This window comes from Mytilus trossulus, chromosome 13 (genome assembly GCF_036588685.1).
Source record: "Mytilus trossulus isolate FHL-02 chromosome 13, PNRI_Mtr1.1.1.hap1, whole genome shotgun sequence".
NCBI classification, from domain to species: domain Eukaryota; kingdom Metazoa; phylum Mollusca; class Bivalvia; order Mytilida; family Mytilidae; genus Mytilus; species Mytilus trossulus.
Window position 1 is genome coordinate 44234186 of NC_086385.1, and position 20963 is coordinate 44255148.

General features: G+C 32.1%; 1 protein-coding gene across 1 annotated transcript in view; it reads right to left on the reverse strand.

Annotated features, from left to right (window-relative positions):
- The window catches only part of LOC134695520 (A disintegrin and metalloproteinase with thrombospondin motifs 3-like), a 39066-nt gene extending 19816 nt beyond the window's left edge, over positions 1 to 19250 (reverse strand). The window contains exons 1-7 of the mRNA XM_063556797.1: positions 18854 to 19250; positions 11381 to 11589; positions 10500 to 10577; positions 6491 to 6635; positions 5214 to 5334; positions 1303 to 1396; positions 704 to 781 (exon numbers count right to left, since the gene is read on the reverse strand). Coding sequence (XP_063412867.1) covers positions 704 to 781; positions 1303 to 1396; positions 5214 to 5334; positions 6491 to 6635; positions 10500 to 10577; positions 11381 to 11589; positions 18854 to 18959 — 831 coding nt within the window. The 5' untranslated portion in view covers positions 18960 to 19250. The remainder of the gene's footprint in view (positions 1 to 703; positions 782 to 1302; positions 1397 to 5213; positions 5335 to 6490; positions 6636 to 10499; positions 10578 to 11380; positions 11590 to 18853) is intronic.
- Between the last annotated feature and the right edge of the window lie 1713 nt (positions 19251 to 20963).

Consider the following 20963-nt stretch of genomic DNA (forward strand, 5'->3'; position numbering starts at 1 on the left):
ATATGACGAATAGAGAAATAATAGCCAGAAATTTTTTTTGTGTTTAAATACACAGATGAAGAACCCCCATCCAGATTCCAAGATATTGATAAAACACCTACCATTTTTGAAGAAATATGAAGAACTTATGATTAATTGGGCGATGGAAGCATTATACAACAGAAACTAAATGAAATCTTTAAAAAGACAATTAAAATGTCTTGTTTTGAGGTCAGGCATCTTATTTTTTCTTAAAAGTTAAAAAGTTAAAAACATGTATATTCCCCTACGAATGTGTTTTGTGTTGTTGCATTGCTATATCTTAAGTTTCCATCTCTTGTTTTGTATTGTTTTAATAAGATTTACTTTAAACACACGTTTGTGAAAAATGTACAGCAGCTTACAACGTTCAGGTATTATTTAAAGTATGTGAAACGAACATTGTAAATAATATGAAAAAGAGTCGTCTCCCTTTTGCCAAAAGTTACGTTTGGTGAGAATAGTTCCCAAATAATTAATATACATATCATATACATGATTTTGGTATTAATCTTGCCATGGGGCTTAGTACAACGGTGGCTTGGTTGATGAGAACATTTCCCTATGTTTTAAACAAGATAATCTTGGTTTAATTTACTAGTAATCGCATAATTTGAAACCTAGTTATAGGTTCTTTCGTATAATAAAAAAAAATATAATAGTTTTTCTGGGAAAGCGTATTTACCTTTGCTATTATTATTCCTGAAAACAGAATATTGATGGTAAAACTGGACGTCTGAAGATTTTTGTACATGGCATCCATCTGAAACAGTTTGAAGACAATGTTAACGAACAATATTTAACTACATGTAGATTTGAAATGATGAACTTTCAAATCTTCAAAAAAGCAGTTTTCGTTTATTTTATTTTTTGTACATAAATTGGGCCGTGCGTTTTCTCGTTTGAATTATTTTAAATTGTCACTTCGGGACCTTTTACAGCTGACTATACGGTATGAACTTAATTTGCTCATTGTTGAAGGTCATACGGTAACATATCATTGTTCATTTCTGAGGCATTTGGTTTCTTCCGAAAAGTTGTCTTATTACATCTTATTTTGTTTTTTGAGTTCAAAATGACATTGTTGTTGTCAAGGCTTATCCCTGGACAAGAGATCGCAGGTTTAAAATTTACTTTATGTTTTAATATGTGGTTATGTTACAATATGATTGTAATAAAACTCTATGAATAGCAATACTTTGTTAGCCAATGTCTATTTAATGAACATAATTATTATGAAATTTTTTTCTGTACGTAATACAATTAAAAGTATAGTATACTTACCCCATTTATAACAAATGCATAGTATTGTCTTATAGAGGCAACAGCATTCTGGTCTCTCTGGCTGACAGTTGATCCAAGACTTTTTCCATACCATCTAATATTAAAAAAAGTGTGAACATCAGAAAATATGAGCATGCATTTTCTTTCAAACAAAGTATCCTTGAAACAGATACTTTATAATATTTGTTAGTTAAATTTTTAAGTATTTTTACGTTTCCCTTAAACAAATATGTCTTACGAGACGGAACAAAGAATGTTTCGAATATCACATCACGAGCATATATAAATTTGCCAAAGAAACTATAAGAACTGTTCGTACAAGAGATGTGGCCTATGTAATGGTAAAAAATTATCCATAAAAAAAATACAAAATGGTCAATTATTATAATGAATCAGTAAGGGACGGGGCGGTGTGGTTGAGGTGAGGCTTGACGATCAAGTGGTATAAGAAGTGTATGTACTGCAGTGACCACTACCCTTATTCACACACCGCTCGCTTAGTTTTCTTATCGAATGTCGATGAATTCTCCGGGTAGTCCGTACGGGGCGCCGAATGGGACTCTTGTGGTTTTGTACTCAAAATTCAATTTTGTACGGACAAAAGTGACTTTTGTTCAACAAAAATGAGTTCAGTTTAACAAAATTTGTATCATACTACAAATTTAAAATTTTGTCATACAAAATTATCTATCAGTGGACAAAAGTCACTTTTGTCATGACAAAATTCACTTTTGTTACACAGACTTGACTTTTGTTACCTAATTTGAAAATTGAGCGACAAAAGTCAATTTTGTTTTCAAATTAATTTAGTTTGGTTTCTGTGAACTAATTTGCATACAAAATCGACTTTTGTTACACAAAATTGACTTTTGTGAGACAAAATTGACTTTTGTGAGACAAAATTGACAAAATTGACTTTTGTCTCAACAAAATTGACAAAATTGACTTTTGTGAGGCAAAATTGACCAATGTGATCAACAAAATTGACAAAATTGACTTTTGGGAGACAAAATTGACTTTTGTCTCAACAAAATTGACAAAATTGACTTTTGTCTCAACAAAATTGACAAAATTGACTTTTGTCTCAACAAAATTAACAAAATTGACTTTTGTCTCAACAAAATTGACAAAATTGACTTTTGTCTCAACAAAATTAACAAAATTCACTTTGGTCTCAACAAAATTGATTGTCTCACAAAATTGAATTTTGTCTCACAAAAGTTAATTTTGTCTCACAAAAGTCAATTTTGTCTCACAAAATTGAATCTTACCTCACACAATTGACTTTTGTGATTTAATTTCCATATCAGGTAACAAAAGTCAATTTTGTATGCAAATATGTTTATATTTGCATACCTATTAGACAAAATTGACTTTTGTCATGACAAATATGAATTTTGTCTACAAAAATGAATTTTGTCATGACAAAAATGAATTTTGTCTACACAAATGAATTTTGTCATCACAAAATTGAAGTTCTCACAAAACAAGTCTGTAGCACATAGTTTTGTAAGACAAAAATGATTTTGTTATGACAGAATTGAATTTTGTACAAAACCACAAGAGTCCCATTTGGCGCCCCGTAGTCCGGTCTCTTAAACCAATAGAGTAAAAGTAGCGTTAAACACCATTATGATTTTTACCAAGTCACTGGGAAATTACATATTTTACTCCAATAAGCATATTCGTATAACTAATGTTATGACAAACATAAAACAAAAAATCGAAGTGTTTTGTCAAGTCAATGCATATGTTATTCACATAAGTATATTTGAATCACAAAAATCATAACAAACATAAAGCAAAAATATAAGTTCTGATTGGCATGCAGAATGAAATGAATTTAATTTGAAAAAATTGTGTTTGTTTTTTTCAGTCTTTGGTGGGATTGTTGTCTCTATGACACATTCAGGGTTTCCATTCTCAATTCTAATGATGTTGTCAAATCTTATTAGTTCACGATTCGTTAAAGCGGTGTTATTGAATTAAAAACATTTTCTTTTATCAAAATTTGTAAAGAGTAGCTTTCGGCAATTACCACTATCAGTCAAATTATCATCATTTGTTGTTGCGTAATATTTGATCATAAAAACGGATATAAATATGTAACAATATATTCAAATGAAAGGATTATCGTAAGGCGTCGTAACAGTCATGTAACTTTTAAATGATATAAATCGATAAAGGATTGTAAAGATTATCTAAAATTGCAAAATATTCCGAAAAATAAAGAGAAAATCAACAAAAACGATTATCTTTTTAAGAAAATCAACATTTGAACTAAATACGGGTGCTATCATTTTAAATATGTTTTGCTTCACATAGATGAATTTGAAATTTACTACATGCACATACATTGTTTATTTAGACCATCCGATACCAGAAAGAAATCTGTCTAGACTAGTATCGGATGGTCTCAATAAACAAAGTATGTGCAAGTAGTAAATTTCATGACATAGGCATTCGTGAATACTTTTTTTTTTTTTGTTACTGAATTATGTAATCGGGATAGGATTGTGGTCTTACTTGAGGAGGTCTATTTTGAACAGCTTAGTAAAAATAGTGAAAATAGCAAACGGGTGAAACATCTGCATGTTCTAAATTGAATTATTAAAAATACTAGCATGAAAGGCATTGTAAAATTTAAAATGTTCAAGCTACTGACACGAATTACTTTCAAATACTGGTATCGAAGAATTGACTAAAATTTTGTTTGGAATAGTTGACCTATTCACGAGATCCATCTTCTGACAACAATTTTTTTAATAAAATTTTGGTATTCTATATTTATTTTTTTTTGCCAATATCACGTCTTTCAATTAATTAATTATGGAAAATTTATTGCACAGAATAACTACCAAAGATCTAGGCTTATATGATCAGGTTTAGATAAGGCAACGGCTGTTTAACACTAACGTGGTAGATGGATGACAGATATGACTGTTTTCTTGTTCTTTCTTTTTTTTAAATAACACCCCCCCCCCCCCCTCGTAAATTTACGTTCCCTTGCACTTCGCAGATAATTGTGCTAAGTCAACTGTTTGATTCAAACACGGAAGATAGAAAATCGTGACAAATTCGTAAATAATTACTTCAGTCAAAAGTGTCGCATACAACAAATACTCAACCATTGGAACCAATTTGAAGTAAATTATTACATTTTTATTATTTATTTTCAAAAAGCATGCATTTATTTTTTATTTCTCTAGATATTGGGTTTCTGAATTCATAATGAAATATAATTCGCGTTAAACGTCACATAATACTGAGCAAGTATAATAGTCAAAGCTACTTCATAAATAATAACAAATCACGTTTTATTAGATTAGTTATGGTTATCAATTTTCTTTAAAAGGACAGTGACGATGACAATTTGGGATATAATTCACTTCATTTTACTTTATGTGAAAGGTGTTGGAGGGAAGAATGAAACGCCGAGTTAATTAAGTAGCGGTTCATTTTGTACCAACTGTTTGTTACAGAGAAACCAATGAAATATCCAGGGGTTGTGGTCTAGGGGGGAGGGTCGGATCCTTGTTTTTGACGATCCATGCTGTTGAATGGGGGGAAATGGTTAGATCCCCCTTTTATCCTAGATTGGAACCCCTTTTTCAAAATAACTAGATCCATCCCTGAAAACTCTGTAATTTGCACCCATCATTCTGATTTAAAAAAAATTAATATCTTTGATTTATTCATAAATTTCAACATTTGTTGATTCCTTAATTTATTAAGAACTATATCGTGCATAAGCAGTTATAAAAATAAAAATCTTAAATGCACCCAAAAAATACCTTTCGTCTGCAGAATGACTAAGCAGTCATTATCAGTCATCTTTTTTTTACAAACTAATGTATTGCACGGGTAATTAGATAGACCCTGATAATTATTCATAATGATATATATTATACCTTTGATAAATTGCATAGTCAACCACTATAAGTAATTCTATATCGTACGTCCCAGATGCTCTTTTTCGTCTCCTTGAACCGGACGATTTTTGATTTTCAATTGAAGATTTTAATTTCGTGTCTGAAAAATTCAATTATAAACAAATATGAATTCATATTCATGTATTTTGAATGTTTGGTGTGAATATTAGTTATATATGAAAAGAAGGCGAGAAGCGTGTATTCATTTTTTTTTATGTTTGAAATACATATCAATGGTATACTAAAATTAAGGTCACAGAAACAATTCGCCGAAATTGACCTGTACGTTTTCCTTCATTACATTCTTAGATTTTCTCAAGTGGTATTTCACTGGTATTCCCTAATAAGGAAACGAAAAGAAAATCTTATTTCTTAGAAAAATGAATCATAGTTTATGATTTCGAACAATAAATGCTTTCAAAGATCGTGTCATTGTATTTTAAAACCTAAAAATATTTGATGAAGCGGTAACTTTATTATTTGGAATCCAAATGTGTGACGGACTGACGAACAAACGTGTGCACTATATACCCTGTTCATTGAAGTGGGTGGAAGTTTCAAAATGTTTTAATCGAAGGCACCAGTTATTTTTTGATTTACTCGTGACAACAAAGACCATCGCAAGCTTGCGTTTCGTTCCTTCAGGGTTTTGATTTTTCTACGACCTTGACTGTCCATTAGGTTCTCGCAAGTCTTTCTTACCTGGATTATTTTTTAACACAGCAAGCTCGAACATCTTATCTATTAGTATTGTTTATTACAAATTCAATTTGGAAGCTTCAGTTTAACCCGACTAGGCTCTACATGTAACATCCGAAATTAATCAATTGGTCATCATTCCAGAAATGCGCGATTCGCGCAATGAAATCTGAACCGTAGTTATCCCCTTTTTGTAATCTTCTGTCGATGTTTCAATTGGTTTAACACCAACATTTCAAAAAGTAACTGGGAACACTGTCCGTCGTATTAATATAGGCTTCAACTGATTATAATACATGAAAGATGTCAATAAAATTTAACCTCAAGATAATTGAGTTTTTAATAACTTTTCAATTACCTCAATTTAGAATCGACAGGGCATCGTGTGACCCTTTTACTTTCCTCTTTCATAAATTTATTCTTTTGAAAATTTCAAAAACAATTTTTAATGGTGTACCCTTTGTAATAGGGTCATTTCTCACAAGTATTTGAAAACGATTTAAAACTTGTAAAATATTTTTAAAAGATTATAAATTTGTAATATAGTATAACATTACCTAGATATAAAGTTTCATCGTTGACGCCTATTGATTCCGCCTTTTTTATTTGAAATTTTCGAAAACCATTTTTATGAGAGGTTGTTTTATCTGTATCGTTTGAGTGTAAGACGAATTCACTGCCATTGGACTGGAAAATCCCATACTGGAAAAAATAGAGGAATTAGTTAATATGATATATTGTAAATTAAAACAAATTAAATAAATGTATTGTATTTCTAAACTAGTTTTGAGGATGGTAAATATTAATAAGCAAGGTTGAGTTAATTTGAAAGCTTGTCTGCTTAAATTACTGCTTTTACGCCCATCTTTGTCTCTTGAATTGGTATAGTTCAAAGGGGAACTAGCCACGAAACAAGACTTAATACAATTCGCTTTTAGAAGTCAGTATATTAGTTTACTTTTTATGCCCAACCTTCGATAGTAGAAGGGCATTATGTTTTTTGGTCTGTGCGTCCGTTCGTCCGTTCGTTCGTCCGTCCGTCTGTCTCGCTTCAGGTTAAAGTTTTTAGTCAAGGTTGTTTTTGATGAAGTTGCAGTCCAACCGACTTCAAACTTGGTACACATGTTCCCTATGATATGATCTTTCTAATTATAATGCCAAATTAGAGTTTTTACCCTAATGTCATGGTCCACTGAACATAGAAAATAATATTGCGAGTGGGGCATTCGTGTACTGGGGACACATTCTTGTTTCAAAATAAGCTACAAAAGATCGCGGATGAATAATTCACTTGTAATAATTCCTTATAATAATCATGTGACCTCAATTTAACCTTTAAAATTAACAGAACTGGAACAATCAAATTGCAAAACTTCGCTAGCCTGTTACATGTTCTGTATTTTTTTTGTTGATATCGCTTCTATGACCTCGGTAGTTTTCGGAGGTCAACTCGATTGTTATTTGAATGTCGTCTAGACTAAAATACACACAACATGATGTTACAGATTATCAAGCACATGCCTTGTAAATTGGTTATTTGATACTCTTTATAATTTGAATATACGTTTTTGCATGTAATAGATCAACTAGAGGCTCCAAAGAGCCTGTGTCGCTCACCTTGGTCTATGTGAATATTAAACAAAAGACACAGATGGCTTTATGACAAAATGTGTTTTGGTGATGGGGATGTGTTTGTATATCTTACTTTTCTAAACATTCTTGCTGCTTACAATTATCTCTATCTATGTTTAACTTGGCCCAATAGATTCAGTGGAAAAAGTTAGTGAAAATTTACAAATTTTAAGAAAATTGTTAAAAATTGACTATAAAAGGGCAATAACTCCCTAGGGGTCAATTGACCGTTTTGGTTATGTTGACTTATTTGTAGATCTTACTTTGCTAAACATTTTTGACGTGTACAGTTTATCTCTATCTATAATAATATTCAAGATAATAACACAAAACAGCAAAATTTCCTTAATATTATCAATTCAGGGGCAGCAACCGAACAATTGGTTGTTCAATTCATCTGAAAATTTCAGGGTAGATAGATCTTGACCTGAATAACAATGTACCCTTGTTAGATTTGCTCTAAATGCTTTAGTTTTTTAGTTATATGCCAAAAACTGCATTTCACCCCTATGTTCTATTTTTAGCCATGGCAGCCATCTTGGTTGGTATGCCGGGTCACCGGACACAATTTTTTAACAAGATACCCCAATGATGATTGTGGCCAAGTTTGGTTTAATTTGTTTCAGTAGTTTTAGAGAAGGAGATTTTTCTAAAAGATTACTCAGATTTACGAAAAATTGTTAAAAATTTACTATAAAGGGCAATAACTCCTTAGAGGGTCAATTTGCTATTTTAGTAATGTTGACTTATTTGTAGATCTTACTTTGCTGAACAATTTTGCTGTTTACAGTTTGTCTCTATCTATGATAGTATTCAAGATAATAACCAAAAACATTTCCTTAAAATTACAAATTCAGGAGCAGAAACCTAACAACGGGTTGTCTGATTCATCTGAAAATTTCAGGACAGATAGATCTTGACCTGATAAACACTTTTACCCATGTCAGATTTGCTCTAAATGCTTTGGTTTTTGAGTAATAAGCCATAAACCGCATTTTACCATGCACTATGTTCTTTTTTTAGCCGTGGTGGCCATCTTGGTTGGTATGCTGGGTCACCGGACACAATTTTTAAACTAGATACCCCAATGATGATTGGGGCTAAGTTTGGTTAAATTTGTTCTTATAGTTTCAGAGAAGAAGATTTTTGTAAAAGTTTACAGACGACAGACAACGGACGACGGACGACGGACGACGGACGCCAAGTGATGAGAAAAGCTCACTTGGCCCTTTGGGCCAGGTGAGCTAAAAATGAAAATTTGAGTCAAATCGGTGAACACCCAATGCCCTGTTATGAGTCGTGTACATGAAAGTCTCCTTTTTTTGTTTTCAAAAACACCCATTTTGAATATATTAGAATACAAATTGTTCAGAAAAAAAAAACAAATATAGAATATGGTGCTTTGATTTATTTATTCTCAACCTCAACGTGCATAAAATATTTGTAACTGGACGATAGGCAAATAACGAATCAACTCTGAATTCTTATTCTCTTCTCATATTGAAAAGCTTATCGACGTAAGAAACTGCATGGACTTTCATATTACATTTTTGCACATATATGTACTTAAATACGGAAATCATATTTCTGTCATTTCAAAATATTTCCGGACGAGAGGAGACGGAATGACGGTATATCATGAAACAAGAAACGTGACATACGATGAAATATTTCCATAACCAAACACTGCATTGTCAAATTAATCCTCCTTTTCATGCTAAATAGTTGACATACACTTAATTCTGTGAAAGGCGGTTACTTTTATGGGTTTTAATCTTATTGTAACCTGAAACCTAAGAAAAATGTTAAATCATCATTTTTACGATTTACTATTAACCAAAGATTTCAATTTATTTCAGGTGTAAAAGGGTCTATAATTGAGTGAAGAAACAACTTTGATTGAGATTTAATTATTTTGGTTGATTTTTATGAACCGTATGGCTGTTAATAGGATTTGTAGAAAGACAGCGAATTGTTTCTGACGTCCTATAAGACCCGAGATGAATTGTGGGCAGGGTCTTTACTAAGAATTCGGATGCGGGAGAAGACACCTTGTCAGATTCCAGTGTTTTTCAATATTTGCATTTTGTTTAATGATACATTTGCACGTGGTCGGTGATCAAAGATTTCACAATTGTTTGTCTCAAAATGTTCCTTTATCATTGCAATTACTATGGTAAAATTAACAGCCCATTTAATCTTGAATATGAAAAGAAAAAAACATTGCAAAATTTTACAACACTTTATAGATACAAGAAGATATGGTATGTTTGCCAATAAGATGACTCTCTGTCCTAGTCACAATATACAAAAGTAAACCATTATAGATCAATGTACTGTCCTAAACACGGAGTCTTGACTCTCACCGAACAGACAGCTATAAAAGGCCCCAAATATGACTAGTGATGTGTAAAACAATTCAGACAGGAAAACCAACGGTCTAGTCTATATACAAAACGAGAAACGAGAAACACTTATGATCAACACCAACAAACGACAACCCCTGAACAACAGGTTCCTGGCTAAGGACAGCCAACAATCGACAACCACTGAACATCAGGTTCCTGGCTAAGGACAACCAACAATCGACAACCACTGACCAACAGGTTCCTGGCTAAGGACAGCCAACAATCGACAACCACTGAACATCAGGTTCCTGGCTAAGGACAACCAACAATCGACAACCACTGACCAACAGGTTCCTGGCTAAGGACAACCAACAATCGACAACCACTGACCAACAGGTTCCTGGCTAAGGACAGCCAACAAGGACAACCAATAATCGACAACCACTGAACAACAGGTTCCTGGCTAAGGACAACCAACAATCGACAACCACTGAACAACAAGTTCCTGGCTAAGTACAGGTGCAAATGCATCGGGTTTAAATGTTTTTATAGTCGTATACTAATAAAAATGTTTACAGTTACTTACCATTGTTTCTGTTCTGTCTTTATTGAAGTGAACAAGGAAAGAGCCTCCATTTTCAATTTCTTGATAAAATACGTGTTCCTAAAACATAGAAAAGTTCAATAAGGTATTTTCTAGCATATATGAACATTATCTATAAAAATGTGGTTTTTCAGGCTTAAAGTAAAAAGTATCAATTTGATATTTTTTTGGCGGAGTTTCCCTTGAACATGCAAATAATGTACTTTTAACAATTTTGTATCCATAAATCTGTATGTCGTTTCGTGAATGAATGAATGAATGAATGAATGAATGAATGAATGAATGAATGAATGAATGAATGAATGAATGAATGAATGAATGAATGAATGAATGAATGAATGAATGAATGAATGAATGAATGAATGAATGAATGAATGAATGAATGAATGAATGAATGAATGAATGAATGAATGAATGAATGAATGAATGAATGAATGAATGAATGAATGAATGAATGAATGAATGAATGAATGAATGAATGAATGAATGAATGAATGAATGAATGAATGAATGAATGAATGAATGAATGAATGAATGAATGAATGAATGAATGAATGAATGAATGAATGAATGAATGAATGAATGAATGCAAAACCTGGTTCGGTTTTAAATTATGTAAATATGTATTTTTGTTCTAAAAAAATGATTTTGTAATCAGAAGTGTTTTTAACGTAACCAACCACATGTTGTGGAATTTCTAGCTTAGAGGAAATGGATTTTTGTTATAATTTTTTTTTTGGGGGGGGGGGGGGGGGGCGAGAAGGGGCTGTTGTAGTAGTAGTTGTTCTTTTTTAATTTGTGATATTTCCTTTCCTTTCAGTCCATCTTTCATTTCCAAATCGACATTTTGTATTCATTGTTACCTCCGTTTCCTCGTCATTTTCATTTTTCATAAGCTGATCTCTAAGACTTAAAGTCGGCACGTGTGTATTAAGTCTGTCATTTCTTTGAAGCGCCAGATGAACCTCGCTACCAGATGGCGCCAATGTTAAATCGTATCGATCAGGATGAAATTTCCCAGATGCCGAACGTTTGTTTCTTTCACTCGCTCGAACTTGTACCAGTATTTCATCTGAAAATGTAACAATGAAAAAAAATATGAAACAGAGATTTCATTGTTGTTGATGTCCGCATGATACTAACTCAATAGATAATCAACTTTGAGAAAATAGACTGAAAAAAGGTGGAGAATTCATTTACAGTATCAGTGATAGGCGACATGACGAAGGAGTAATGGTATTACTTTTTAAATCGGGGTTCTAAAATATCTGTATTCTTTAAATTTAATGTCTTTTTTCTTTATCTTTTAAAATAATGTTTATTCTGAAAAATATTGTACAAATAGTTTTTATTTAATGAATACGTTTATATTCTCCACTGTTGAATGATCACTGTTATTCTTGATATGTTTGCGTCCCATTTATTTCTATTCATTAACCTAAACATATTTCTGTCATTTCTCATTTTTCTCTTTACATTATTTATTTTAGCCAGTATTCTCTACGCTTTAGACCCCATCCATACTCTATTTATTCTTAAGAACGGCTTTTTTTTAAACACTCTATGTGTCTATATGTTAGAAATATGTTAGTTTAACTTCCTCAATATAAGGCTTTGTCTAATATGATTACAAAATGATTAAGTAAAACGCCCAGGCTTATGTTCAGATTTGTTTTATGTAATTAAAAAGGGAGAAGATAAACCAACGAAAAATAAGAATAATAATAAACAACCGAAAACGAATAAAACAAACAACACTAAGGGACGACATCAAAAGATCAATATAGCGGGAAAAAAATTAAATTAAATGTCCCCTCAATTTTTTTTTTTTTTTTTTTTTTTTTTTTTTATTTTGTGTGTGGGGGGGGGGATGGTGAAATAATAAAGTTTCGAAACATTTTTTTGAATTTGCTACAAGTCATTTGGGCAAATATTGAAAATTCAATAAAAATAAAAATTCGGAAAAGTGTCTTCATGTGTGCAAATCAAAAGGGAGGCTATATTTACAACTACATGTACATTTTGTAACACATCGAGGAACAAAAAGGTACATGTAAACGGAATACAGTCATATATATCTGGTTATACCAGAGGTCTAAAAAAAATCTTTGTTCTTCGAAGAAGTAAACACGTCTATAGTATACATAATTAATCGGATGATCTTTGATCAAAATTGATTTGAAAAACACTTGGCAAGGAAGTATAATTATGATCGAATCAATACAAATTGTATAATTTCATGAAAGAACCAAGTTTTCACGCATTGATCATATACAATTGTCCGTTAAAATTGCGTCATATAAATAATTATACAATCATTATTCTTGAAGAATAATCATAAGAATAGAAAAACGTCCAAATCAATATCAATTATTTTGTCTGTTGAATGTAAAAAATATATATAGTAGCCATTTCAATGGTAATTTTTTCAGTCACTTTTATGGTTGTATTTGAAATATTTTCCACTGGACATGCAAGCAACCACTAAATCGGTCAATTACATATTCAGTTGGAAAGGTTCGTAAAGATACATTTATAAAACATTAAAGAAAAAATCAAAATTAGAAGCAAAACGTTGGCTTCCTTGGAACACATAAAACCCGACTACCATTAACTTAAACCAATTTTGACCGGAATCATTCTCTTAAGAAAATTAAGTATGGAAATGGGGGAATTTGTCAAAGAAACAACAACCCGACCAAGGAGAAAACGACAGCCGAATGTCACCAAGGTTTAAACTCTTTTCAAATAATGTTAAATGATCATATATTGTCAACACAAAGACAACTTAGATTTTGTTAAAAGTTATCTATATAAGCACTATTGCAGCTCCTAAAATTTCTGTTTGTCCAAATTTGTGAAAACAGTTGGAATAAATAACAAATAATAAACAAAAACAATGTTCATATACCATTATATTAGTATATATATAGGAGTATATATAAACCTTCGTCTGAAGCACACCTCTAGAAAATAAAAAAATAAAATACTGTGAGTAGGCCGAATATATCTAGCTGTGACTGCAGGCGGCACCTGGGGGGGGGGGGGGGGGGGAGGGTATATGGCATGGTGGATGCAAATTAAAATGTGTATCGGGACATAAATGCTATGGTAAGATATTGAAAATACATGTATATTTGACCTGACTGTACCAGTAACTATTGCCTCGTTCACACACTCTTCTTTTTAATTCAAATTGGTTAATTCGAATTACCAAATTCGAATTAGAAATACATTTTTGTTAATACTAATTAAAAGTTAACGTCGTTTGGACATTCTAATGCAATAAGTTTGTAACCACAATTTTCATTGGACGGACGTTGACAAATATTTTGAGGGGTTAGATTCCACGTTCTACCAGTCCGTAACTAAGAAAGCCACCATTTTGAATTCCGATATTTTTTGGGTATGTAATTTCCTCGTAATTTCTCAAAAAATAAACAAGACAGTCACATTCTGAGCCTTAAAATCTTCTTTTTGTCTATATTGAAACCATTCTGAAGCGTGCGCAAGGTAGAAAGACGTTTCGTATTCATGTTAGACAACCAGAGCATACATATGACGTCACATTGTTTAAATGCTAAAGACGATGCAACAGTTTCGCAGACTTTTTCATTTATGGCATTTTCAAGCCAAATATTTATTAAATGAAGTGTATGTTAATATGTGGCATTAGAATGGAGATAACTGTATTGTATTTTAAGCTTGGCCTTCGTAAAACTTGATTTTACTGTCGCAAATATCCGTTTACCTATATCCGCTCCGCGTCGCTAGGTAAACTCAATTTGCGTCAGTAAAATCGACGTTTTACGAAGGCCAAGCTTAAAATACAATACAGTTATCTCCTAAGTATAGCGAATTTGTCGCGCATTGTAATTCGAATTAGAATTGACGTTAGAATGTAAAACGTTTCGAATGCGAGTTAAACTAATTCGAATTAGTTAATGCGAATCGAATTCGAATTACGTGTGAACTCAGCATAATATAATCCACTACTTTTCACACTATCACTTCATTGTATAACATTGAATGAAATAAAGCTTTATATATGCTCCAAGCAAATGGCTATTGTGTCAAGTGTTTGTAAAATATTTAGATAACCGATCAAACACTAACAAGACAACATGTCGTTCAAAGCTACGTCACTCGTTTTATACAGTCCGCATGAAGATATGTCACCTTTGTCAGGATATAATAATTAGTCTGCTAACGCGTTGATGAGCGTCTCACTCTGGACAGAAAGCACACAAAAAAAGACAAACAGATGAGCCAACCATGACAGCTAGTTGTTACCCAGTCTCATATACAAAGTGGAAATAACTAAATGGAACTGGCTTCTAAAAAATATCTTCACTTGATAAACAAAAACAATATTTGAACCAAATTTACCCAGCATCAGCATGAGAACTTTTTAAGTATTGTTTTCATAGTTTCTTGGGGATAGGATAATTGTTTTTAGCACTGTCCCTTTTCCCCAAATCTGTGATTTTTTTTTTATAAATATTACCAGTGATCGCTGTGGATAGTAAACTTGAAATTGATAGTACACATATAGTACATACATTCATTCTTTTTCTAGTATATGTATGTATGATAATATAACCATTATAACACAAAAATAACGCGATAATAAGTGAAATTAACAGAAAACAACAAATAACAAATTTGGGGAAAAGGAACGAAGGCTACAAATTTTGTGCTGTGTTTCTTTTTTTCGACGATTACTTTGTTCGACGCAAAGATGAAAATAAAATACATGGCCATCGAAATGATAAAAGAATGATAAAGCACCAGTTATAAGGCTTTCAAAATTTATTGTTGTCATGAATCATATTTACATTATGAAATTATGAATATTTGGCATAACTGTTAGTGTATTAAGATTTTCTTTTCTTTTCACACTTTTACACTTCATAGTATAACATTAAAGCGATGTAGCTTGATGTATGCTCCAAGCAAATTACTTTTTTGTCAAGTGTTGGAAAAATGTTTGGACAAGCGATTAAAAAATGTCGTCCAAAGTTCAACTACAAAATGTATGGTGAACTTATGTGTCCCTCTATTTTGACCTTTGACTTTTCTTACAATACATAAATGAACGCAATTTCAAAGAAAAGTGGCGAACAGTTAAATCATGTATACATTCTCATTCTAAATGACTCAAAAAGTACGAGATTTAAGTTACTGTTTAATGTCGCATGCAACATCACTATACTTGCTTGAGCGGTCTGGCAGTTTTAGCTGAATAGTGATTTTTTTATAAAAGAAGGCGAAAACACATACATTTTCAAGGATTTAAGATTTTTATGATAATAATAATGTATAGAAGGTAATGACTAACTGAATTTGATTAAAAATACATGCATATATCAATAACTATTTACATGTATATGAATAAATAATTAGATCCGCGCAAAAATCAGCCTACAAGGTCAATAATAACCGTTAGAAGTGGACTGACAATTTCAGCTGAGGATACCAATTGAATACAATCCTGTATTGCTGATCATTTTCGCAGTTTTTAGTTACTTTCAAGCAAAAAAGGTTAAAAACCTCATTTTATGACAGTCACTCCTGATAGGAAAAATTTTATTCGGTTGTTTTACAGGAGATTTTTTTTGTAAAGTTAACAGACAACGACGCCGACGACGACAACGGACACAAAATTAAGAGAATATATGTGCAGCTCACTTGGTTCTGTTTTTCAAATGGTTTATATTAATAAGTTTTATAAGTTTATTGAATAAATGCACATTTATACCCCAGTGGGGTTGAAGGCATATATAAATGAAACCAATTTATTAAGTTAATATTCTATAATATCATCTACCATAACCACTTACAGTCTATTTTCTGTTAATACATACATGTATGTCAATAATTTACCAGATATCTTATTATATTGTATGCTTTTGTAATTGATTTGTTTGCTTATTGACGGAAATTTAATAATTTTGAACTCCACCTCCACTTATTTCAATATCAAATTTCTTTCTCAATAAATCTATCGAAAAATCTGTTCAAGCAAAGGATTTGCGAATGTAAATGCACAAAGGACGGATGCGTGGGTTCAAGTGCAGACACCTCCCGTTTAAATCATACTTTTTGAAAGAAAATTGGATGATTATCTTTAAAAGAAGTGAGCTATAAAATAAAACTTTCGTGCAGATATATATATATGTGCCAGTAGGACAGTTTATCGGTAACTTATATAGGTAAATCTTCATTGGCAAATATTTCATTTAAATTCAAGGCGAAACAAATAAACAAAAAAGCAGGTCGACTTAGTATGGATGAAAGGTTGGAAATTTCTACTGCCAACGATTTGTTTTGGAGGACAGAGACCAAAGATGAGACTCCTCGGAGATTGATTGCAAGTGTTCTTTTAAAATATATTGCTACTTAGAACATCCAGTTCAAAGATAGTGGTACCCTCTGCATTGATCTGACTCCTGAACATGCAGTAAAGGGCAGGACTAGTGATTTGCATTTTTTTTTATCCTCCCTTTTGATTTTTGTAGATGTGTAAATCATGGAGGTTCTATGAACATAATTATATATTATCTGCCTTCATCGCTTGCAGTATATACCCTGTACATGTATAAAATTGAGAAGGGAAATTGTGAATGTGTCAAAGCGACAACAACCCGACCATAGAGCAGACAACAGCCGAAGGCCAGCATTGAAACCCATTGTAGCGAGAATTCCCACACCCGTAGGTGTCCTTCAGCTGGCCCCTAAAAATATGTATACTAGTACAGTGATAATGGACGTCATACTAAACTCCGAATAATACACAAGAAACTAAAATTTAAAATCATACAAGACTAACAAAGGCCGGGGGCTCCTGACTTTGAACAGGCGCAAAATTAAGGCGAGGTTAAACATGTTTATGAGATCTCAATCCTCCCCCTATACCTCGAGATCTAGCCAATGTAGAAAATTAAACGAAAATAAAATGTTCCTTTAAATTCCATTATATAACCACATTTATTGTATAGCTTGCGTTGGTAATTGATATGACTGCACATCCAGTAATTTAAATATCAAAATCTCAATTGTGTTATCTAAAGATCTGTTAAAAGGGAATATAACAGACGCATGGGTTCATATGCTCCTTTCAGATAAAATTTAAACAAGTTTGAATTCTTTTTTAAAAGAAAAAGATGTAATTATAAAATTATGTTTGCAATTGCCAGTCTTTGTGTTAATTTTTCATTTATGATAATATTTTTAGGGCAGTAATGATTTTTAAAGAACGAAGGCATGTTAATTTTTTCTGGTACATAAGATTTGATAACTTGAAGGTTGAGGCTCTTTGTTGAATAGATTTAAAATTTGTCTACACGCGAACATGTGTAAAGATTGACCTCTTTGGTATTGACACTTCCCTGTTACTGAACAGCATACATTGTAAAAATCTCTATTAGAGAACAGCATGCAATGTCTCCGCTTTTAGATGTCGTGTTAAGTTTTGTCTATTGAAACTAAACCACACCTGTTCTTTTATACATTTTAGATGGCGGTTTCCTCCTTAATGGTAAAACAATCTACTTACAAACAATAGTGGTAATTGATTGTCAGTCTTAAAAAACTTACAGGAAGTCTTCGTTATTTGAATGACCATTTAATTCATTACCAAATGGGGGAATACAAACTTTTGTATAAATATTTTGAGCTTATCTCCATCCTCCCCATAAACATAAAATACCCCTAATTCTAAATATAATGAACAAATACTTGTATTCGGACAACTGAAATGTCAAATTACACGTACAGGAAATTGCACTATACATATACAAACAATTCTACCCGGTGCATGCATGCAACTCCAACCCCAGCCATTCCTATAGGGGTAAACAATCTTGGATTAAAGGTACAATTTTGGGATATTATTTACTCTAATTGTTTCTTCTACAAATTCGGAAAATTGAAATGACAAATTTCACGAATATACATAACAAATAAACGATAACTAACACTTTTACACGAATCAACTCTCAACTGCACTTCTTCGATAGGGTTTACCAATCTTGAATTCTGCAAATTCTGTAAATTGAAATGACAAATTGCACGTACAGAACAAATGCACGATACAGAAACTGATAATTCTATCTAGATCAACTCAAAAACCCCTTCTCCTGTAAGGGTTGACAATATTAAATTCAACGTACAATTTTTAAATATTCTTTCCTCTAACTTGTTCTTCTGCAAATTTGGTAAATTGAATAACAAATTGCAAGATAACTAATCATTCTACTCGGATCAACTCCAGACTCACCCTCTTCTAAGGGGGTAACAATCTTGAATAACATACAATTTTTGCAAATTCTTACCTCCAGCTGTTTCTCCGAAATGTGATAAAATATTCGAAAGTGTAAATATTCCAGAGATATTCCATACAAATAATAACAACAACAGATGGCGCTTGGTGGTATTCATACTTATGTATCGTTTTAGCGTAGTAAATGGTGCGTGTGTGTATGTACCCGGTATATTTACGTTCTGTTAATTGTCGTATGCTTGCATAATTTAAATACCCAGTATAAATAATAGAAAAATCCCTCTCAGTACATTCGTACATCGATTGTTTGAAATTGAAAATTATATTTAAATGACAGATTTTTTTTTTAGAATTTGGTTATTAGACCGTGGTATTGTAAAGTAGTAAGGATTAGTTAGACGGTCGTCTTTTGAAAAATCGTGATTTCGTGATTTAGAGTACGCATAAGAATGATTCAATGTTTATTTGATTCATACTATTTCGTGATCGAAATATCTGTTGTTTTCACAGCTAGCCGATCTTGTTCTCAATAAATACCCGGATATATATACCACCGAACCTTATTAGGAAGGATGAACATACCTATCTTATTGAATGAGAAATAATCTATTATTATATTGAATTTATAATTTATTTATAGTCATGATACAAAGTGGAAATTACAAAGTATACACACATGTAATTCCTTTATTTAATTAACACCTATTTTTATTATAATACCTACCTAAATTATAGATTGAGAAATCAATAATAAAAAGCCTAGCATTTTCAATTATCGACCATTCTATCGCTAACGCAACTTATAAATCCTGTATCTGAATTTTTGACATCATTTGACATGCTGTACCTATACGTCTTATTTTAAGTCCAGATTTGTATTATTCGTACATGTATTGTCATCTTAGAAAGTCATACAGATTAAAATACTACAATCAGGAACAATGTGACAATGATTGAATTTAGGGTTGTCAACCCTGTGATTACGACCCGTGTATATAGCAAGATCCTATATACAGCGTTTGGTGGTGCACCTGTTAGATGCGGAACGTACAGATAATGTAATAGGTAACAGGTATATATACTATTGATATAGGTATCGGATTCGACCCGGAACTTCTTAATTATCACAGTGTACAAGCGGACAGTGACACAAAACGGAAGTTGCTGATCTGTCCGACGGCGATCGGCTCGTTGTTTTTCAAAAAAATATAGAATATCAACACAAAGTGTCCCATAATGGATTGTTCAGCAGCTCAAGGTAAGTGAATAACTACAATGATGTATTTTTGACCATTTAAAGCTTATTTTATGCTTTTAGCATCAACCGTCTTTTTAAAATAACTCCTGATCATGAAGAGGGGTCAAAATTTTGCGATTTTTCGAGTCATAAATCTTAACAAAACTCCGAAAATTCAAACATTTTCAAGATTTTTAATCGATACATAGTTGAATAATCATATTCCGCATACACACACAAAAGTTTGGTTCATTTTTTTTTATTATATTGTCACAATTGAATCTTTTCTATTCAAAGTGTACTGTCCGCCTCGTTGCCACCGTATGTTTTCATACTGTCCGATTCGTTGGTCATATTCATGATCGATATCTTAAGCAAAAGTAAGATTGAAACATGCAATTTATCCACATTCATGACCGATTTCCTAGGAAATATCAACATTTATAAAATGTTACTGATTATTACATATAAAAAGCATTGTTAATGCATGCACATGAAAATTTAATATACGTTTCTCTAGTTTGTTTTAGGAAAATGGGGCACGTAGGTGATTTTTATGGTATATTTATTCATACATTCATGTGGAACATTGTTATTTTTATCACTTAAAAACATAAATAGGGGTAATAACTTTTCATGAAAAATACAACCATGCAACAAAAGTTATTTCTAGGCCTTTTATAGCTGACTATGCGGTATGGGCTTTGCTCATTGTTGAAGGCCGTACGATGACCTATAGTTGTTCATTTCTGTGTCATTTAATTTGTTCTCTTGTTTAGAGTTGTCTCATTGGCAATTTCACCAAATCTTCTTTTTTATATTTATAAACGTTTGACACAGAAAATCAAAACAATAGTTTTTTACACCCAGTTTGCGTCTTATTTCACCAATAATCAAACAAATCTCATGGCTTGGAATTCAAGTC